Source organism: Cotesia glomerata, linkage group LG8 (genome assembly GCF_020080835.1).
Source record: "Cotesia glomerata isolate CgM1 linkage group LG8, MPM_Cglom_v2.3, whole genome shotgun sequence".
In the NCBI taxonomy this organism is placed as follows: domain Eukaryota; kingdom Metazoa; phylum Arthropoda; class Insecta; order Hymenoptera; family Braconidae; genus Cotesia; species Cotesia glomerata.
In genome coordinates, this window is record NC_058165.1 from 6818929 (window position 1) to 6838472 (window position 19544).

At 30.6% G+C, this 19544-nt stretch overlaps 1 protein-coding gene across 2 annotated transcripts; it reads left to right on the forward strand.

Moving 5' to 3' along the window:
* Window positions 1-9667: 9667 nt before the first annotated feature.
* On the forward strand, window positions 9668-18959 carry LOC123270280 (alpha-amylase A-like). Of its 2 annotated transcripts, XM_044736273.1 has the most exons (5): window positions 9668-10021; window positions 12053-12486; window positions 12582-12960; window positions 18265-18768; window positions 18838-18959. In XM_044736273.1, the coding sequence occupies exons 1-5, from the start codon at window positions 9848-9850 to the stop codon at window positions 18844-18846; spliced, it is 1500 nt and encodes a 499-aa protein (XP_044592208.1). In that variant the 5' UTR covers window positions 9668-9847; the 3' UTR covers window positions 18847-18959. The 2 variants fall into 2 exon arrangements, with proteins under 2 accessions (XP_044592208.1, XP_044592207.1); XM_044736272.1 differs by lacking the exon at window positions 18838-18959 and having other exon boundaries at window positions 18265-18780.
* The last annotated feature ends 585 nt before the right edge of the window (window positions 18960-19544 follow it).

The window sequence follows — 19544 nt, forward strand, 5'->3', positions numbered from 1 at the left end:
GACATAGCATAAATTACGGTTTCTATTACGTTTTTGGCATGATCAAGGTACTGAGAAAAGTATTTTCTTATATGAATGCTCCATTCATTCAAGTAATTAAAATATATTATAGGTGATGGATTTGTTTGATTCAAGAAATTGGTAATACTCTTTACTAATTTGTTATATCTATCCTGGGACTTAAATAAACGAGCTTGTTCGAAGAATAATTCGGCATCAACGATTTGACTATATCTATAAATATGAGTATGTATATTGTATATGGTTGGAAAAATGTTACTTAAATCAATGATATATCTACGAAATGTAGCTTCTTTATCAGAATTTATGGGTGTTTCTTGATTATTATCGGCATGCATTAAGTGGTTTAACTCGGTTAATTTTAAATCTATTTGTTGGATAAAATGGTTATAGAGATTTAATTCGATATATTGACGACAAATTGATATATTGATATATGCTTGGCATTGTAGATCAACCGAATCTATTTGTAAATTTGAAATTGTTGGTCTTTTAAGTTCAAGATCAGTTAAGTTAAAAAGTGCTACTAATTTCCAATTGTTTTTGGTGAGTCGGACATCTTCCAAATATTCGAAATAAATACCGGTTTTGTGAGCAAATGATGTATACTTGACCGTGTCCCCTATTATTCCCTTTGTGTGGTTTAAAAAGATGAAACCGATAAAGGTAATTCCCAGGAATAGGTTCTTCATTGTTCTGCAAAACAAACAAGGTCTAATCACTGTCGGTATCCTCATTGGGATTAATTTTGGATTGAATCAACCGATTCGGATGTATTACTTTAGATTTTTGATTATACTGAATTCTTACATTACCGTCAGGCATTATTTCAGTGACCTCGTATGGTCCCTCATACGGATTACTTAATTTACCCTTTTTCTTACCGCTTACTAAGAAAACGAAATCTCCTACTTGAAAGTTTACTGGGTGCGCCGTTTTATCGTAACGCTGTTTTGATTTTTCTTTAGCTATAATTAAATTATTTCTCTCGATTTCTTGAATTTCATAAATTTTAGTAGTTAATTCAATTAAATAATCTTCATATGTACGTAATTCATCTTCATTATTACAAACGCTAGCTGGTAACCGTGCCGGCCTACCAAATACTAATTGAAAGGGTTGATATCTAGTTCCTTCATGAACACTAGTGTTATACGAAAATGTAGCTAATTCTAACCATTCGTCCCAATGTTCTTCTTCATTGGAGAATTGTTTTAAATATTCTACGAGTGAATGGTGCGATCTTTCAATAGATCCATTAGATTGAGGGTGAAAAGCAGTAGTTCGATATTGTTTAATTTTAAATATTTTCGTGAAATTTTTCATTAATTCACCAACAAAATTAGATCCCTGATCTGTTAAAACCGATTTAGGTGTACCGTAAACGCAAATGACTCGTTTTACTAATGCGCGCGCAATATCTTCCGAAGTAGTTCGACGTAAAGGAATTGCGATAACTAATTTAGTTAATAAATCCTGTACGGTTAAAATATGAGTATATCCATTTCTCGTCCGCGTTAATGGTCCTACGATATCCATCGCGATTTTATCAAACGCAGCTTCAGGAGTATCTGTAATCTGCATCGGTTGTTTAGTTTTAATACGTTTTAATTTAAACAATTGACACGATAAACAACGTTGTATGAATTTTTGTATGTCTATTTTCATGTCTTCCCAAAAATAACGTAAACGTATGCGGTTATACGTTTTTGTTACCCCTTTATGACTGCCTATAGCTGATGAATGAGCTTCTTCTATTACCTGCTTACGTTGTTCTTTCGGCACGTAAGTTACTATTCCTAGACATACTACCAGTGTAGTATTGATTTTAGAAAAACATTCCCCTAACATTGTTGATATACGAATCCAGGGGATACCGTTTACGCTACTAGACTTAGCTATTGATATTGTCCGTAAGTTAAGTCTGGTCAAGGTGCGTGTCAATGTCCTGACAACCCAACTTAAAGATTCCCCTTTACTAACTATTATAGCTACATGGTGCCTGCTACCTATTCTTGTTATAGCTATACTACCTGCTTGTAAATTCTTAAATTTAGGCAGTAATGATCTTTCTTCTAATTTCGTCGCTCCGCTATCAACCGGTTGACCATACTCATCCAGAAAACAATTTTTCTTGCTCGTCCTGATCTATTAGCCTTCACATCTTCTTGGTCCTCATTTTCTTCAACTTCGCTATGTAATCCATCTTCCCTTTCGTTTACACGTCTGTCCATAAATGGTGGTATTCGTACTCGTCTTCCAATCGTTTCGCTATCAGAGTCATCCGAAAACATACTCATGGATTCACCTGAGATTTCTAAGTCTGTTAAACGTTCTTCATGCGGTCGTCGTTGTAAACGAGGCGTTGTTGCTGGAGTATATAGTTGTGTCCGTTTGGGTGTTTTCCTAATACCCGATCTTTCAGCTGCCGATGATTCACCACTTGACTCTATACTGCTTGCTGATCTTGATGACGATGACTTTTTCACTTTACTGAATTGGTTTCTTTTGAAAGATGGTAATTTATCGAAAACTCTTCTCATCACTCCTTTAGATGTACTGGGTAGAGATATGTCGTCTGCTTTGATCTTGCTTCTTAAACGATGAGCTATAGGTGAACCTTGTAATTTCTTATCTGCTGGCTCTTCCTTCTTCTTTTGACTATTCTTTTTCTCTGGCTTCTCCTGTTGCTTGGATTGTTTTTCTTCTGCTTCTCGTTCCGCTATTTCTTGACGAAATTTTGCAGCTTGAGCTCGTGTAATTGGAAAAATGTAATTCTCGCTGTTCGTTATTTCTTTTTCTTCATTGTCTGGCATATTAGGGGGATTACGAGATAGTGCGTCGGCATTTACGTTTGTTTTACCGGCTTTATAAATTACTTCGAATTGATATTCTTCTAACTTTAAACGCCATCGCGTGAGTCTAGATGTTTTCTGTCCTCCTGTTCTCGTCAGTTGCTCAAACGTTGTTTCGACCTGTGTTTATTTATTTTCCGGCGCTCCTTTAATCGATATCAACACCTCTTCTTATTTTATTTTCTTAAATCCTGATTCCTCTATTCTAATTGTCTTGCAGTAGGAATATTTTGTATTACTCATTAAATTGACCAAAATTTCCACTCGTAACACTGAAACAATCAACACATAAAATTAAATGACATTAAATGTAGCTGTCACTACAATTTTTTAATTTTCTTTAACAAACAAATTTGTTCCAAAAAATTATTCATAAAAATCGTATTATTTATTTTTTATAATTCCTACATGTCGATTTTAAGTTAAAAAAAAATTTTTCATGTCATTAATTTAGTTTTCACCAAAATTATTAAAATTATCATATTTCTGCTAAATTAATTTTCTGTCACAATTAAACAGCTCAATATTAATAAATTATTTTTACTATGGTTAAAAATATTGTAATGTCAACCTCACTTCTTTAATATTGACAGTTAGATTGTGTTTTTTTTTTGTTATTTATTTTAATTTTAGCAGTTTTCACAGTCAATTGAATGCGACAAGGATAGTTTGAGTTCGCCAAGAATAATTTGCGTGCGACGAGTAACCTTGTCGCACTCAAATAACAGTTTCATTTATGAAAAAACTCACGCGTAATTTTAAAATGGGCAAACGGCTCTTTTTCAACCGCACCAGCGAGCGTCAAGATTCTACTTTTCCCGCATGAGTAATACAAAATATTTTTTGTCATTATCGCTCCATAAGTTTTACTTTTAAGGAATAGGAGGCAAATAATGGCATATTTAAATTTTATGAAGTTTCACAAGGGCAAAAAAACTTAATTTTATATCAATTATCTTTTTATTAATATTTATTTATAGCGTGGTTGTTATTTTATTAACATTAGGTCCGCTTCGTAACAAACTGCCAGCAGAGAAATAATTAGCGCCACTTAATATTAACTAAGTTTAAAATTTACTTAAAATCATCGATCGGTACCCGTCTGGGTGTACACGAAAAGTCCGTAAAAAAAAGTGGGGAAGGTAAACTTCATCGCCTCGGCTGTAAAAAAAATATGGCATGGTAGTCTCTAGAAAAGAGTCCCTTTACGGACGCCACCCAGCGTTCAATAGTTGAATTTTTGGAGTGAGTATAACAAAAAAATTTTTTTTTTCGTTTTCCAACCAGATTTTTACTTTTATTCATTTCTAAATTGATTAAAAAGAAAAGGAAATTTTTTATACGTCCTTTTGGTTTTTCCTTCTTGAATAAAAAGCGAGTAGACAAACTTTGAGAATTTTTACAACCCCATAACTTCACTAGATAATTCTATTAGATCTGAACTATTGATTATTTTCAAATAAAAAAATTTATAATAAATGTACGGATACTCAAAGAATTTTTTTTTAATAATTGAAAAATATTTACAATTTATAAGTGAATGAATTAATCTATTAACAATCAATAAGTTCTTCTATCAGTGTATAAAATGATTATCAAACCACTCAGCAGTGAACAAAAAGGCTTTATGTTATCAAATTACAGATTTTATTAATTTTTTTTGCCTCCATTGTCTTATATCAATAGGTGATGGGCCCAGTTATCACACAAAAATCAGCACGTACTCAAGAATCTTTTGGAAAACTGTATTCTCAGTTATTTTTTTAACTTTCAGTTGTGGGATTCTTAATAAAATGTGTGAATACTTAGATAAATATAAAAGATTTAGTTTGTTGTTATTTATAAATATTATAAATATTAATCAAATTAAATTGAATTTTTGAAATAAGAACATTTGTAAGATGACATCAAGTCTGCGTGTGGTTCTTAACAAGTTTTAAATTATGTAAAAAATTACCGTATAATTATTAATAAAAATTATAATTATAATTACATATCCGTCGACGTAATCAAGATAATTATATCATATATTACATCAATGCCGAAGAAATAAGACTCGAACTATATATTTGATACTAAGAGCTAATTAAATTAACCCATGTTTTGCTGTTTCTCTTCCATACCTTTTTTAGTTGTACCATATAACCTATATTTAGTATATGTGTGCATATTTTAAAGTTAAAAATACTAAAATTGCCGGTAATTTGATTGTTAAACAGTTGAAAGAAAAAATAATGTTATCTTTAGTATTTATTTTGGGCAAAAAATTTGATAATTTTTATCCTTCGAGTTTTCTATAAAAATATTATATTGAAAGTTTCCTCCAAAAATCAGAACGGTAAAAAAGTTCTTAGGGGTCGCTCAAGATTTTTAAAAGTTCAATATTTTGTATCGTCAGATTATTATTATTATTATTATTATTATTATTATTATTATTATTATTATTATTATTATTATTATTATTATTATTATTATTATTATTATTATTATTATTATTATTATTATTATTATTATTATTATTATTTAGTAGGTTAAACATGATGTACATTCTGTACATTAAAAGTCGAAAATTTTATTTATAGAAGTCGCTAAAGATTTATAAAACTTCCTTCAGATGCTGAATGAATATTTTTAAACTTAAATAGATTTATTTAAATAAATTTAAATTTTTAAATTAGTACTCAATTTAAAAAATTTAAAAAATCTTGAGCGAGCCCTAAAATAATTGTTTATCAAGCTGATTTTTGTCGAGGGCTTTGAAAGCATTATAAACTAACATATTTTCATAGTAAACTCGAAGATAAAAAATATTCATTTGTTTTGCACCGCCGTAATATATATTCTGATAAGATTTTTCTGGAAGCAAGAGCCGTAGGCCACCTATCGGTGAAACTAAGAACTAACCGTTGAAAAATTTTATCAGACATAAAACTTCTCATCATTTACTGATAATCAATGTTCATAAAAAAAATCATGTTATCGTCAGTATGAAAACAAAAGTATTAAAATTGTTGATAAATGATAATATATAATATTTATTGGTACTCGGTATCAACTGTTGATACTTCTCCGCTGAATATTTATAACTTTATTAACTATAGACAGTGCTTAGTTACTTAATAATAAGCTCATAAATTAATAATTAACCTTTCAGTACCCGCACTGTGAGATTTTTACTCATGATCGGTTTCAATCTGAATTATTTATATAAATTCAAATGGAAAGGCCACTTGAAAATTTTTTTATCTCTCTATAACTTTATATTCTTTAAATTTATGCATTAAAAACGTAATAAATTTTTTTTAGAAATAACGAAAAAAATAATTTTTGGAGGATATGAAATTTTTTCTCATAGCGTGGATATTAAGGGGGATAGTTACTGTAAGGATCGAAAAAATAGGTGATTCGGGAATTTTTGGAAATTTTTTTGATCGTGATAATAAAAGAATTCGGGGATCGATTTTTTTTTGTTTTATAAAGTATACATTAAAGATTATTCTCCTAAATTTTTATTAAAAAATATCATGTTGTTACAAAGTTATTAGCATTTTTGTGCATCTGGATTTAAAAAAAAATGGCGACATATTAAAAATTTTTTCGTTTTTTTTTCTCATTTTTTTGGATTCAAACAGCCCTAAAAAATCTTAAAAATCAAAATTTTCAAAATCCCCTACGTGCAACGATAGCTACTGAATAGACGAATACGGGAAAAAAAGTTGCAAATCGGTTCATATTTATGCAAATTACAGTTCCCACCAGTTCAAAAAAGGTAGTTTCGAGAAAAACGCGTTTTCGTTGGAACGCCGCATGTGTAATGGTCATTTGACACGCTGTTACAAAAATTACTATAATTCGAAATTTTCATATAAAACTCTAGAGACCTATTTTTAAATGTATAAACTTTGATTTAATGAGAAAAAAAATTTTTTTTTTTCAAATTTCACAGTGGCTATCCCCCTTAAACGTTGTTTTTTTCGGTAAGCGCTCCGCCGACATAATTGTTTAGATCGTATGTTAATTAAATGTGAAATTTTTTCTCATGGTGATAGTAAAAAAGGTGAGCCGAATAATGCAGATACTGAAGGGTTAATAATTTATAATCTAAAAGAGTAAATTTGGCTTCACGTAGCTGTACATCAATACAAAGTTTGGTTGATCGATTATTTTGAGGGCGTCTTCTTCGACTATCCGATCTGTATGATAAACTCTTTAGATAAATGCGTACAATATTGTATTGGGAATCTGTCGTTTACAATTAATTATTAATTATGAATTATTATTATTATACTATAAATAAATATAAATAGTTATGTAATGTTATGGATACGGAATATATATAATATACAATATATACTTGAATTTCGCCACTGTGAGAAACTCTACGACGCCCTAACAACTTTCCTACCTCAATATTTTCGGTACTTCCGAAGAAATCGGTGCCCGTTTAAAGGACTATTTTTTTTCAATGGATGTTATTGAAAATATTATTGAGGGCTTAGCTAGTGTTTGTGTAATTAACATTTTTTTTTTAATTGTTCCTTGTAATTTTTTAAGATAAATTATTCTATCAGTGCGTTAAAAAATAAATTGAATTATTTAGAATAAATTGTGACACTGAATTTAACAGATATCTAACAATGCTTTAGATTTTTATAATAATTGAATTATAATGAAAAAATTTTAGCAAAAAATTACATATGTGGAAATTTTTAAAAATTAAAAGTGCGAATTTTTTTTATGATAATTGATTGGTTATAATTTATAACAGGGCCAGGGGGTATAATTTTTATAAGTTATAAGTTATAACTTATAAAAATTCCCAGAACTGTCAGATGTTTGCTAATTTCAGTATTATTATAAATTGGATAAGAAAGTTAGTTAAAAAGTCTCCGCCAGGCGGCTACAATTCTCGTAGTTAGAATTCTTAAATTTGGATATTTAGGTTTACTTAAAAATTATCAAAAGGTTCAGGGTTCGAATCCCAGGCAAAGGTTTTTTTTTTTTTAAATGCACTGATAGAAAAATTTATCAATTTTTGAAGATCTTTATTAACTGTTGAATGAACTAATAAATATTTATTAACAACTAATAACTCATTTATCAGATGCGATTAATTAACAGTTGATAAGTATTTTTTATTAACCACAATTAATTAACTGAAAATGAATACTTGTTAATTAAAAAAATATTTGATAACTGTTAATAAATATTTATTAATTTTTAATAAGTAAACTTTTTGAGATAAAAATATTTAGTTACACTGAGAAAAAAAAATTTACTTGATTATAGAAAAAAATTCTTAAACTAAAAAAATCATTTTGAAGAGATTTATGGTCTTGATTCTGTAATAAAATTTTTGAATTGAGAAATTTTTTTTAATTTGAGCAAATTTTTTTTGATTCAAAAATTCTTCTTTTAAATTAAGTTAATTTTTTTTTTTTCAGTGAATATTTTATAAATAATCGAATTGCTTGCAAAAAAATAAATTGATTGACAATTAATAAATTTTTCTTCATTGTACAAATTGGAAAGTGTACCAATTTTTTTTTCTAAATTACTAGTTTTCAATCGCTGTAAGATTTTTAAAACTGTACAGTAAAATGGGTTAAAAAATATTTTTAACCAAATAGTTAATGCGAGTGATAAATTCCAAATATTTCTGCATGTCAGTGTTCATTGTCTAATCAATAAAAAATCGACCCATTTTACTCGTCTCATATAATACGCTTGTTAATGATTTAAATAAATTTTAAAATTGTAAATTCGACTGCGTGTTTAATAAAATATTGATAAATATGAAATATATATAATATATACACAAACTCATAAATATAAATATGAAGATATATTCAAAGTATTTTATATCGTTAACTTATAAATAATAATATATATATATAACAATTATAATGATAATGATATTGATAAAATCTGTTATTTGTTTCGATAAAGTATACTCGACATCGATTATAAATTTTATTAAATCGCTACTAAAATGCTTGTTAATTCTATTCATAAATATTTATATAATAAATATGATACAAACATATTTGTATTGATCAATTCAAAAAATATATACACTAACTCTTTGAGTTGTATTAAAATTTCGACTAAAAACCAATAAAAATCCCCTGAAATGTATATTTTTTTTTTTTTATTTTATTTCTGCGCGAAATTTTTAATTATTTTTTAATTATTGAGGCGCAAATGTTGATAATTGTTCCTGAAAAATTTTATTTATATTAGTTATATTTTTGACTAAAGAACTTCTGACGCGCATGCGCGTGCTGAGTTCTCTTGGCGCGAAGCACCGCTGAGTTTAATTATTTAAAATGTTGAACTTTTGATACATCCTAAATTATTTTTATTTCGAAATTGCGATAAAAATCAGCTTCTGCGAAGCAATTACAATCAAAAAAATAATTGTCTAGGAAAAAAATATCTATATTAATTATTTCACTGTCAAAATTTATAATTATAATAAACAGAACAATAAAAGTATAAAAAAAATTGTAATGTATACTGTTCGCTAAGCGAAATAAAATGTACCTAAAGTTCGATCTCTATAAACTGAAAATAAAAAATTAACGAAGATGTAAAAAAAAAATTAATTGATTAATTGATTGATGTGTGAATAAAAGTTATTTAAAGAATTAAATACTTTATTTACTGACGATAAAGGAAGCGGAAATAGTGAGCTGACATTAATGAATTTATTATTGTTTGGTTGTATTGTTTTTTTTTTTTTTTCATTAGAAGAGTAAGTTATAATTATCAATATAAAAACGTCACAGTTCAGTATTACGTGATCTATTGACAAGTGTATGCTGTCGCGACAATAGATAAGAGATGATACCATTGAAATATTGTAATCGGCTAAGCAAATGTGTCTTTGTCTAGTTTCTAGTATAAATTTTTCCGAGTCGCATTAGTTGAAGTTTAATTGACGGTTAACATTTGTTATATTAATTGATATGTTTAGTTGGGTGCTAAGAATATTTTTGCTTGGTTACGTAGTGTGGGCACAAAAGGACCCGCATTATAAGGATGATCGGGATACGATGGTCCACTTGTTTGAGTGGAAATTTGATGACATTGCTGATGAATGCGAACGGTTTTTGGGACCTATGGGTTATGGAGGTGTTCAGGTATCGAATTATATTATTAATAATAATCATAATAAATTACAATGTCTTATATATCACAAAATTTACATTAAAATTAGTACTTATACGACTAAATTTTTTTATAAATACCAATCCTCGGAAAACCGCGAATTATTAAACAATATTAAAAAAGTGGTTTTTCTTTTAATATTCATATTTTTCTGGTTACGCTATTAAAAGTGGTTTAGCATAAATTTTTATGAATATTAATAGGGTAAATACCCCAATAGATGGACGGTTAAGCAAACTCTCGTGTTCTATTAAAAAAACAATATAGTAATATACAGATAAGTTGTGATAAAGTAAATTATATTTATGTAAAAATATATAATTAACCAGGAAAAAATAAGTAAAACTTCGTAAAACGTTGTAGTAGTTAATAAAAAAGAAAAATGTAAGAAAAAGTCCAAAACCCCAGTAGATGAACAAAATCTCCAGTAGATGGACAGTCAATACCAACAGATGGACACTATTTACAAGCGATATTTTCAATTCATTATTTATATCAGAAATAATTAATTTATTAATTGTTTCCACTAAAAAATAAAGCTTGATAAAATTAAAGAGAAAAGGTGATAAATCGGATAGTAATTCTCAAAATACATCATAAAGTAATTTTATTATTTTTAAACACGTGATGCTTTCTCATGCAAAGTAAAATATAAAATATATTAGTATAAAGAATACTAATAATTAATAAATAATCAATATAAATTTATAAAACACAACGTTAAAAACATTTTATGTTGTCTTCTTCTTATTTTTAATAGGTCTGTTCTCTTTTGCTTTTAAATTTCCTTCTCTCAATTTTCTCTTTTATCTAGCGTTTTCTTTTTTCTCTTTAATTTCTTCAATAATCATAATAATACTTTCAATTTCAGTACATGTCTGTTTATTATAATCTTTACTCTTATTCTCACATTGATCCACTAATAAAATTAAAAAAAAAATAAGAAAATTCATCATATAAACTCAATGTCCATCTATTGGATAGAGGTCAGAAAAGTGTCACCAATATATGGACACTAAATTAAAGGCTGTGTTACAGGTCTACTCATAAAATCTCTACTCACAGCCATCAACGACATCTGCACTCAATTACATTTTTATTCAAAATCATCTTCATTCAGTCACAACTTTATTCATTTAAATCTTTACTCTGATTCAACTTTATTCAATATTATTTGCCTTCAGGTAGAACTTTAATCAGTTACAACCTTACTCAAATTCAACAGTAGTCAATTACAACTTGGCTCAGTTTCAATTGTATTCATTTTCAAGTCTATTTACTGAATTTTTAACTCAGTTATATCTCTATTCACAAAGAATCTATTCACTTACATTTGTAATCATTTACAACTGTACTCAGGTTCATCTCTACTCACGAATTTTTACATTATCAATTAACCATAAATTTGTGAGTAGAGATGGGCTGTACAGTTAATGTGACCTGTTAGAATAATGTGCTGTTGAATGAAAAACTAACTTGAGTTAAAATGCAATGTGCAATTGACTGGCTGACTGGTAAAACTGCTTGAGGACCTGAGCTGATAAAGACAGAATCCATGAAGTAAGATCAAGACTGTGACACAATGAACTGTTGAGTGCGAACTGCTGATAATATTTATAATGGACTGAGTAATTTAACCAAATTAAATTATTTTTTTTCGATTTTATCATTAAAATATTATATTTCTAGTTTTGTTGGTGAAATATAAGCGTGAAATATAAGCGTAATCAAATGTAGAAATCTTATTTTTAACTTCCCGCTAAGAAAATCGAAGATTTTAAAAAATTGGGAAGTTATTGTTTTCACCCTGTTTAGTTATTTTATCCACGGTTATTTTGTTGCGGTCATTTTGTCTGCGGTTTTTTTGTTACGGCGCCTCGACTTTTTCAATGATACCAAATTTAATTAAAAAAAATAATTTTATCATATAAATACACCGGAGACAAAATTTTCTTTATTCTCTTAATTACATAGATGGATTAATTCTTTCCGAATATTTTAAGGTCTCACCAATTAACGAAAATCTAATCATACCAAATCGACCATGGTACGAACGCTACCAGCCCCTGTCCTTCAAAATAAACTCCCGTTCCGGAAACGAATCATCTTTCGCTAGCATGGTAAAACGCTGCAACGCCGTAGACGTGCGAATTTATGTAGACATTGTAGTGAACCACATGTCTGGAGACGCAAATCCAGCCGTAGGAACCGGAGGATCCACCGCGAACACCTCTTCAAGGTTCTATCCCGCGGTTCCATTCTCTTTGGCGGATTTCCACCAGCCCGTTTGTTCTATTAGCAACTACAATAACGCAACTGAAGTGAGAAACTGCGAGCTGTCTGGACTCCACGACCTGGACCAAAGTGAAGAGCACGTCAGGAGCAAGATCGTCGAGTTCGTCAACCGGATCATCGACCTAGGAGTCGCTGGAATCAGGTTAATTGTCAAACTCCATCATTTTTTATCCAAGATTCACCATTCATCGATTTGCTGATCGATAAGCTGATTTTCACCTTGATGATATCATTTAGAGTGGACGCCGCCAAGCACATGTGGCCGAAAGACCTCAAGGTCATTTACTCGCTATTGAAGAACTTGAGTGTTGCTCATGGATTTCCTCCGAAATCTCGGCCGTTTATTTATCAAGAAGTCATCGATCTCGGCGGCGAGGCTGTCAAAAAGGAGGAGTACACTTCACTAGGTAGAGTGATCGAATTCACCTTTGGAATCGTTTTGGGCAATATCTTTAGGGGAAATGAACCGCTGAAGTTCTTGAAGAACTGGGGCAATGGCTGGGGACTTCTGCCTTCGGAAGATGCCTTGGTCATGATCGATAATCACGATAATCAACGGGGCCATGGAGCGGGAGGTGCTACGATTTTGACCTACAAGTTACCCAAGCAATACAAGGTACAATGTCTTATCATCAAGTACATACACACTGATAAAAGGATTTAGTACCATTTGATAAGATTTAGTGATAGCTACTAAATGATTTAGTAACAAATTTTTCATTACCAAATATTTAATAATAGTTACTAAATCATATATTAAGGCCCATTTATTTCAACCAAATAAATATTTAGTAGTATTTAACAAATGATTTATTGGTACTAAACAAATCGTTTATTGATATTAAACAGGGTTATACAATTTAGCCGGTTGTGCTGGCTTAAGAGCATGTAATACAGTCTGTTGTCGGTAATTCAGTTTGGACTAGTGATAACAAATGCCAATTGAATGTATCGGATTGTTTATTTGAAACACATAAAATGCACTGAAGATTATCAGGTTGACTGTCAATACTCCCAACACTGTTCAAAAAAATTAAACTATAGTTTATTTACTATAGTAAATGAAATTTTTTGTTGATAATTAGTTTTCTATTCAAACCTAGTTACATTTTAATAATTCTGTCTTATAAGTAATTTAAACTAAAGTAAGGATTAACCAAAAAATTAAATCAATCTCAAAGATTATATTGATTGTAAGTTTATGAATAATTTCTTTATAGTATAGTTTATTTACTTGAATATATGATGGGCCCGGAGATAAGGCAGTTTTACGCGCGAACTCTACGTATTTATTTATCACTTTGTTATTTTTTTTCAATGGTTAAATTTAAAAATAAAAGAATCAATTTACGAAGGACTATTATTAACATACTCCTGCCAAGTTTTATGATTTTTTGTTCAAAAATTACTCGGTCAAAAAGCGTCTCAGTATTTTGTCAAAAATTTGAATATTCTCTGTCCTACATGTTCTTAAAAATTTAGCAAAGCTAATTAGCTGGCTGCTTGGCATAGCTGGTCAACTTAAATTAGCTGAGCTAATTAGCTAAAGTCTAAGCCACCTAAATTGCTAATTGAGTATTTTATCAAGTATCTATATATAATATCTATATTTGGATATTGTAATGATAAAATTTGATTAAAAATTGGTTTATCATATAATATTTAATATCAGCAACAAAAATGAACAATTTAATTAAATACATTTAGATATAGCATTTCTTTAATCAATTATTTCAATATCTCTGTTTTGATAGAGAAAAATTAATAAATTCGCATTTTCTGGCGATAAACTGCTTCTTTTCGCAGAAATTACGTTTCTTGCGTTCCACATTTTTATAAATATAAATAATGCTGTGAAGCGGGAAAGAATAGGAGTTACGGTAATTATTACGTGAAGCGTTCCACAAAAAAAGGAATACCTAAAAATCTTCTCGGAAAACTGACTAAAATTGGAAATTTGTTCCTTTTTGCACAAATTCCCCCAAAATAAGAGATTGTCTGCCTTCGGAATGGTAGGCACTCGGTTAAATTTTTCTATTTCTTTTTCAATATCAGTTTGACCATCGAGACTTGCCGATTTCTGTAAATTCCTAGATAGCCCGCGTACACCCGACTAGAAATTGTAGTGAGGAATGCTGAAGAATTAGTGAGGGGTGTTTGGCTTGCCTAACTTAGGCAAGCCTAATTTGCGCCTTCTTAAATCCACGTTAGGCAAAACGAAGATTGGCATGCCAAATTTGCATGTAATTTGAGACATCTATGGCAAGCCGAACTTCGGCGAACCTTTGGAATGGCTGACTAGCTGGAAGTAACTATAACCAAAGATTTGCCGAAGTTTGGCTTGCCATAAATGTCCCTAATTACCTTTAAGTTTGGCAAACTGAACTTCCGTAGACCTTTGGATTTTATAATTTCCTGCAAGTTAGACATTTCAAATATTCGCCAAACTTCGTCTTACCAAAGATGGCCCCAATTACTTTTAAGTTTGGCAAACCGAACTTCCGTAGACCTTTGGATTTTATAATTTCCTGCAAGTTAGGCATTCCAAACGTTTGACGAACTTCGGCGTTTCTTGCCAAAGTACTCTAAAACGGAGTGGGAGAAGATATTTGGCTTCAAGTCTTTCCAAGGTTAAGCCTTTTAGTTCTATACATATAAAAGTGTGTATTTATGAGAGTATTTGTGTATTGTACATATAAACATGGTGTCTCATGTACCCGACTAGAAATTTCAGTGAGGCATATGCCGAAGAACCGATTCGGGGCAAGTTTGGCTTGCCTAACTTAAGCTTGTCTAGGTTGTACCTCATAAAAACCAAGGTAGGCAGAACGAAATGTTTGGCTTGCCATATTTGAACGTAACTAGGAAAGTTTCATGGATTCCTTAAGTCTGATATATCATGGGAACGCCGAACTGGTTTCAAGTAACGATAACCTGAGTTTTGCTAGTTCGGAGCGAACTTGGCTTTCCGAACTTAGGCTAGCCCAATTTGAATCTTATTTGTTTTAAATTAGGCAAGCCGAACATTGGTTGTGCTTATAAGTATCTTGAAGTAAGAGGTCGCTCATCATCGGCGTAGCGTCGTGGTATGGTATAGGGCCCTCGTGCGTCGGGTACCGTGTTCGAGTCTCGCGTTCGACATGTACGATTTTTAATAATTAATAATAACTAATTATAATTACTATTAAGGCGAGTGTGAAGTAAAGTTAAGTGTTATGTGTGATTAGTGTATCTAACTCCTCCATCATCTCCTTCCCCCTTGACTTATCAAATCTACCAATCAAAAAAACCTCTTCACATTAAAAAACGCTCCAAAAAACAGAACAAAAATAACAGAAAAAATAAAATTAAATAATAAAAATAATATTAAATAAAAACAACAAAGAATTTGTTTTTTTTTTATTCATGAAATATTTAAAAAATTTAGTCCTAAATTTAATATTTATACTTAAAATAGTAAAAGAAGATAAAAAAATAAGCATTTGTTATTATTAATTTTCGCTTGATAATAAAAAAGCTAAAAATCAAGAAAGAATTAGATTTGGATTCTTCGTTGCGAATTTGGTTTCCAAACTGCAACCTAATCAGGAAGCCAAGTTAGGCTGAGCCTCGCAACTGCGTTACATCCCAAACTTCGGCCTGGTTTGGATGCCTCACTTACTGCAAGTTTGGAATTCGGCATGCCTTACTTGCGCCAAATCATTGCCTCACTGAAATTTCTAGTCGGGCATGATCAAAAAGGTACTCTAAATCCTTTTCTTTCTGATTTTTACTAGAATCAGGTTCATTTATTGGAACTCGCTATCATTTCTATCAATTTTTTTTTTAATTTTATCTCGATACATTTCATCCTCATCTGGCAAGTTTTTGTACCTACAAAATTTATAAAAATTACAATAAAAGAATCTGTAAAACGTTTCAATTCGGAGGTCATGACTGAAACTTCAAAAAATAATTACCGAGGATCTTAATACGATGGTAATTTACAAGAAGTAACATCTGTATTACTCAAAAAACGAGTTCCTAATTCTTCTTCAAAATTTTCTTTAAGTAATAAGATATTTTCGTCATCATCATTTCGAGATACAAATTTTTCAATCAATGAGTAGACAAGTTGGTCGTACCACTGATAAAGTAGACTGGCTCTCACTATAGTGAGAAAAAAAAAATACTTTTATAAAGAAAATTTTCTTGATACAAGAATTTATGTTCTTGAAAATTTTCAAGAATATATATTCTTAGCTCAAGAAATTGTTAAATTGATTGAAATAATTTTTACTTAATTTAAATAAAGCAATTCTTTTGTTTATCTATTATCTAAAGATGAATATTGACGTTCTTCTTTTCAGAAATTAATAATTAATAATAATATAATATTTGATCGTCAGCGAATTTCTTGAGCCAAGAAATTGTTAATTGAGCAAAAGTATTTTTTTTTTCTCAGTGATAAATATTAATCTGGTAGCAATCTCGAATGGCTTTAAAATTTTGATGACTCCTTCCAAATAGCTCCAATCAGAGTTGCTTAAAAGTAATTTTTTCATCATTTCTATACTTGTTATCTTGACATTCAACCATATCATAAGTCGAGTTCCACCAAGTAGCGCAATCGCTTATCAATTGGTGAGTCGGCAGATGATACTTAAAACAATCTTATTAATTACGTTCTTTCAAGGCTCTTTCCACAACACATTGTAAAGAATGGCAAAACGTGCAGACATTCATCTCAATAGCATCATCAGCTTCCCAAATTGTCTCGTATAGTAGCTATATATCAATAATAGACAAATTAAAAATTTAAACTACATTCCACTGAGAAATGACATATAAGCTATTTAGGAGTATGTGTGTTTTCAAACGTTTGATAAATCTCTTGGAATCGAGTTGAATAAAATAATCTGAGTCAGTGAATAGGTTTTGTATCACATTGTAATCAAAGCATAGTCATCTACCGACAATACTTACCAAATAAATATTTAGTACCTACTCCTAAATGTTATTTGGTGGAAACAAGTAATTATTTCCATGTAATAAGGCTTCATTTTTATTAATTTAATTTATTTAGAATAAAAAAATCATTCATTAAACTGTAACAAATAATATTGATGGGTAAAAAATATTTTTTTTTTCCAAATAAATGACTAAAAGTGTTGTTACTAAATGATTTTATTACTCCGCACTAAATCTTTCTATCAGTGAAGAGTGTACAGATTGAATTAATAAGTATATATATTTTTGAAAAATTAAATGTATAATTATTAGGGTGTGTCAAAATGTAACTTCCTTGATGGACCTCTTAAAATTGGAATTTTGAGTTCCGCTTTTAACAGAAACTGTGTTTGGGCATTTCCTGACATATTTTGAGCGTTAAGGATTCATTTAATTTTTATAGAATTTTTTAACAGGAGTTTTGTTCGGCCAAATTTTGAAATTTTGAAATTCCAGCAAAAATGGCCGAACAAAACTCCTGCTAAAAATTCTATAAAAATCAAATAAATCCTTAACGCTCAAAATATGTCAGGAAATGCCCAAACACAACTCCTGTTAAAAGCGGAACTTAAAATTCCAATTTTAAGAGGTCCATCAAGGAAGTTACATTTTGGCACACCCTAATAATTATGCTTAAAATACACAATATTTATTCATCCCTTTTTAGCAATACCCCTATCAACTGTTGCCCAGTAATCTTAATAATATCGTTAGTGACCCTTGAAACTCTAGCAACGCTCTTAGCGACTGTTACTGAGCAATAGTTTGCTGCCTAACAACCATTGATGAGTAAGTACTGCCTATCAATTATTGGTTAGCAACTACTACTCAGCAACTGTTTCTTAGCAACTGTAACTTAGTACCTATTGCCTAGTAATTGTTGCTTAGCAACTACTGACTTTCAACAGTTATCTCTAAATTGGTAATTTAGATGGCGACAGCGTTCGAATTAGCGCATCCTTATGGAACCACAAGAGTGATGAGTTCTTTCAACTTCACCGATCCAAGCATGGGACCACCAGCCGATAAGAACGGGTCTATATTGTCCCCAGAAATCGACCCAAAAACTGGAACTTGTAAAAATGGTTGGATTTGCGAACATCGCTGGCACCAAATCCAACAAATGGTCGTTTTCCGTCTGGTGGCCAAGAACGACCCCATAAACAATTGGTGGGACAATGACGGGGACCAGATAGCGTTCTCTCGAGGATCAAATGCCTTTATAGCGCTGAATAATGATGATGAGGACTTGAAACAAAGTTTGGTGACTGGTCTTCCTGCTGGCAAATACTGTGACGTGATTACCGGGCAGGTTAAGAACAATAAGTGCACTGGAAAAACGGTTGAAGTCGGTAAAAATGGAGTCGCTTTTATTGATATACCAGCCAGCGCAAAAGATGGCGCTCTTGCGATCCACATTGGCCGCCAGTCAAAGGTAAGACTTTAGGATTTTAAGGTTAGGGATTGAAGATTATGATGTGTTAATTGGTGATTGATTTTTCAGCTCCAGTGATCGCCCTTTGATAAATAAATTACTAGATTAATAATTAGGTAAGGCTGTAGAAAAATTGTTTAATTTTGGCATTGTATTAAGCTGTTGCAATAAAATTTATGAGTAATAAGTTAGTTAAAATGTTTTTTATTGTTAACTACTTGAGAATCGCTGATAATAATGACAACAATTATCAAGCTAGTCCAGATTTTTTTGATAATAGTGTCGATGAATTGAGTCGTCAAGCATCTTATATGAGTCTATACACTGTAAAAAAAAAAAACCGGTGTGAGTCCATGCGGTATACGGTGTTAAAAATTCCGGTGTTAAATTCAACACAGAAATCGGTGTAGCAGTAACACCGTTCGCGGTGTAAATATTTTTTTTGTTATACTCGCTCCAAAAGTTCAACTTTTGAGCACTGGGTGGCGTCCGAAAAGATACTCATTTTTAGAGACTCTACCATACCGTCTTTTTTCCGTGGCCTAGGCCGCACAGTTTACTTCCCCCCCCCTTTTTTTTTCCGTACTGTCGTTGTGCAATCGGATGAAATTTAGAACGAAATAAATCAAATTCTAGTGTACCGACTGATGATTTTGACTCAGCTTAGAGTTAGTAACTATTAAGTGGTGCTAATTATATCTCTGCTACACTGTAAAAAATTTCGATGTAAAGTTGGACCCAGGGACTTTTACACCGCCGTGTAAGTGTGAAATGTC

What these genes read in the sequence shown, in the direction of transcription:
- LOC123270280 (XM_044736272.1), top strand. Translation starts at nt 9,848, where the DNA reads ATGTTTAGTTGGGTGCTAAGAATATTTTTGCTTGGTTACGTAGTGTGG. An exon ending in TGGGTTATGGAGGTGTTCAG is followed by an intron (nt 10,022 to 12,052) that starts GTATCGAATTAT and finishes GAATATTTTAAG; the next exon opens with GTCTCACCAATTAACGAAAA. An exon ending in CTAGGAGTCGCTGGAATCAG is followed by an intron (nt 12,487 to 12,581) that starts GTTAATTGTCAA and finishes GATATCATTTAG; the next exon opens with AGTGGACGCCGCCAAGCACA.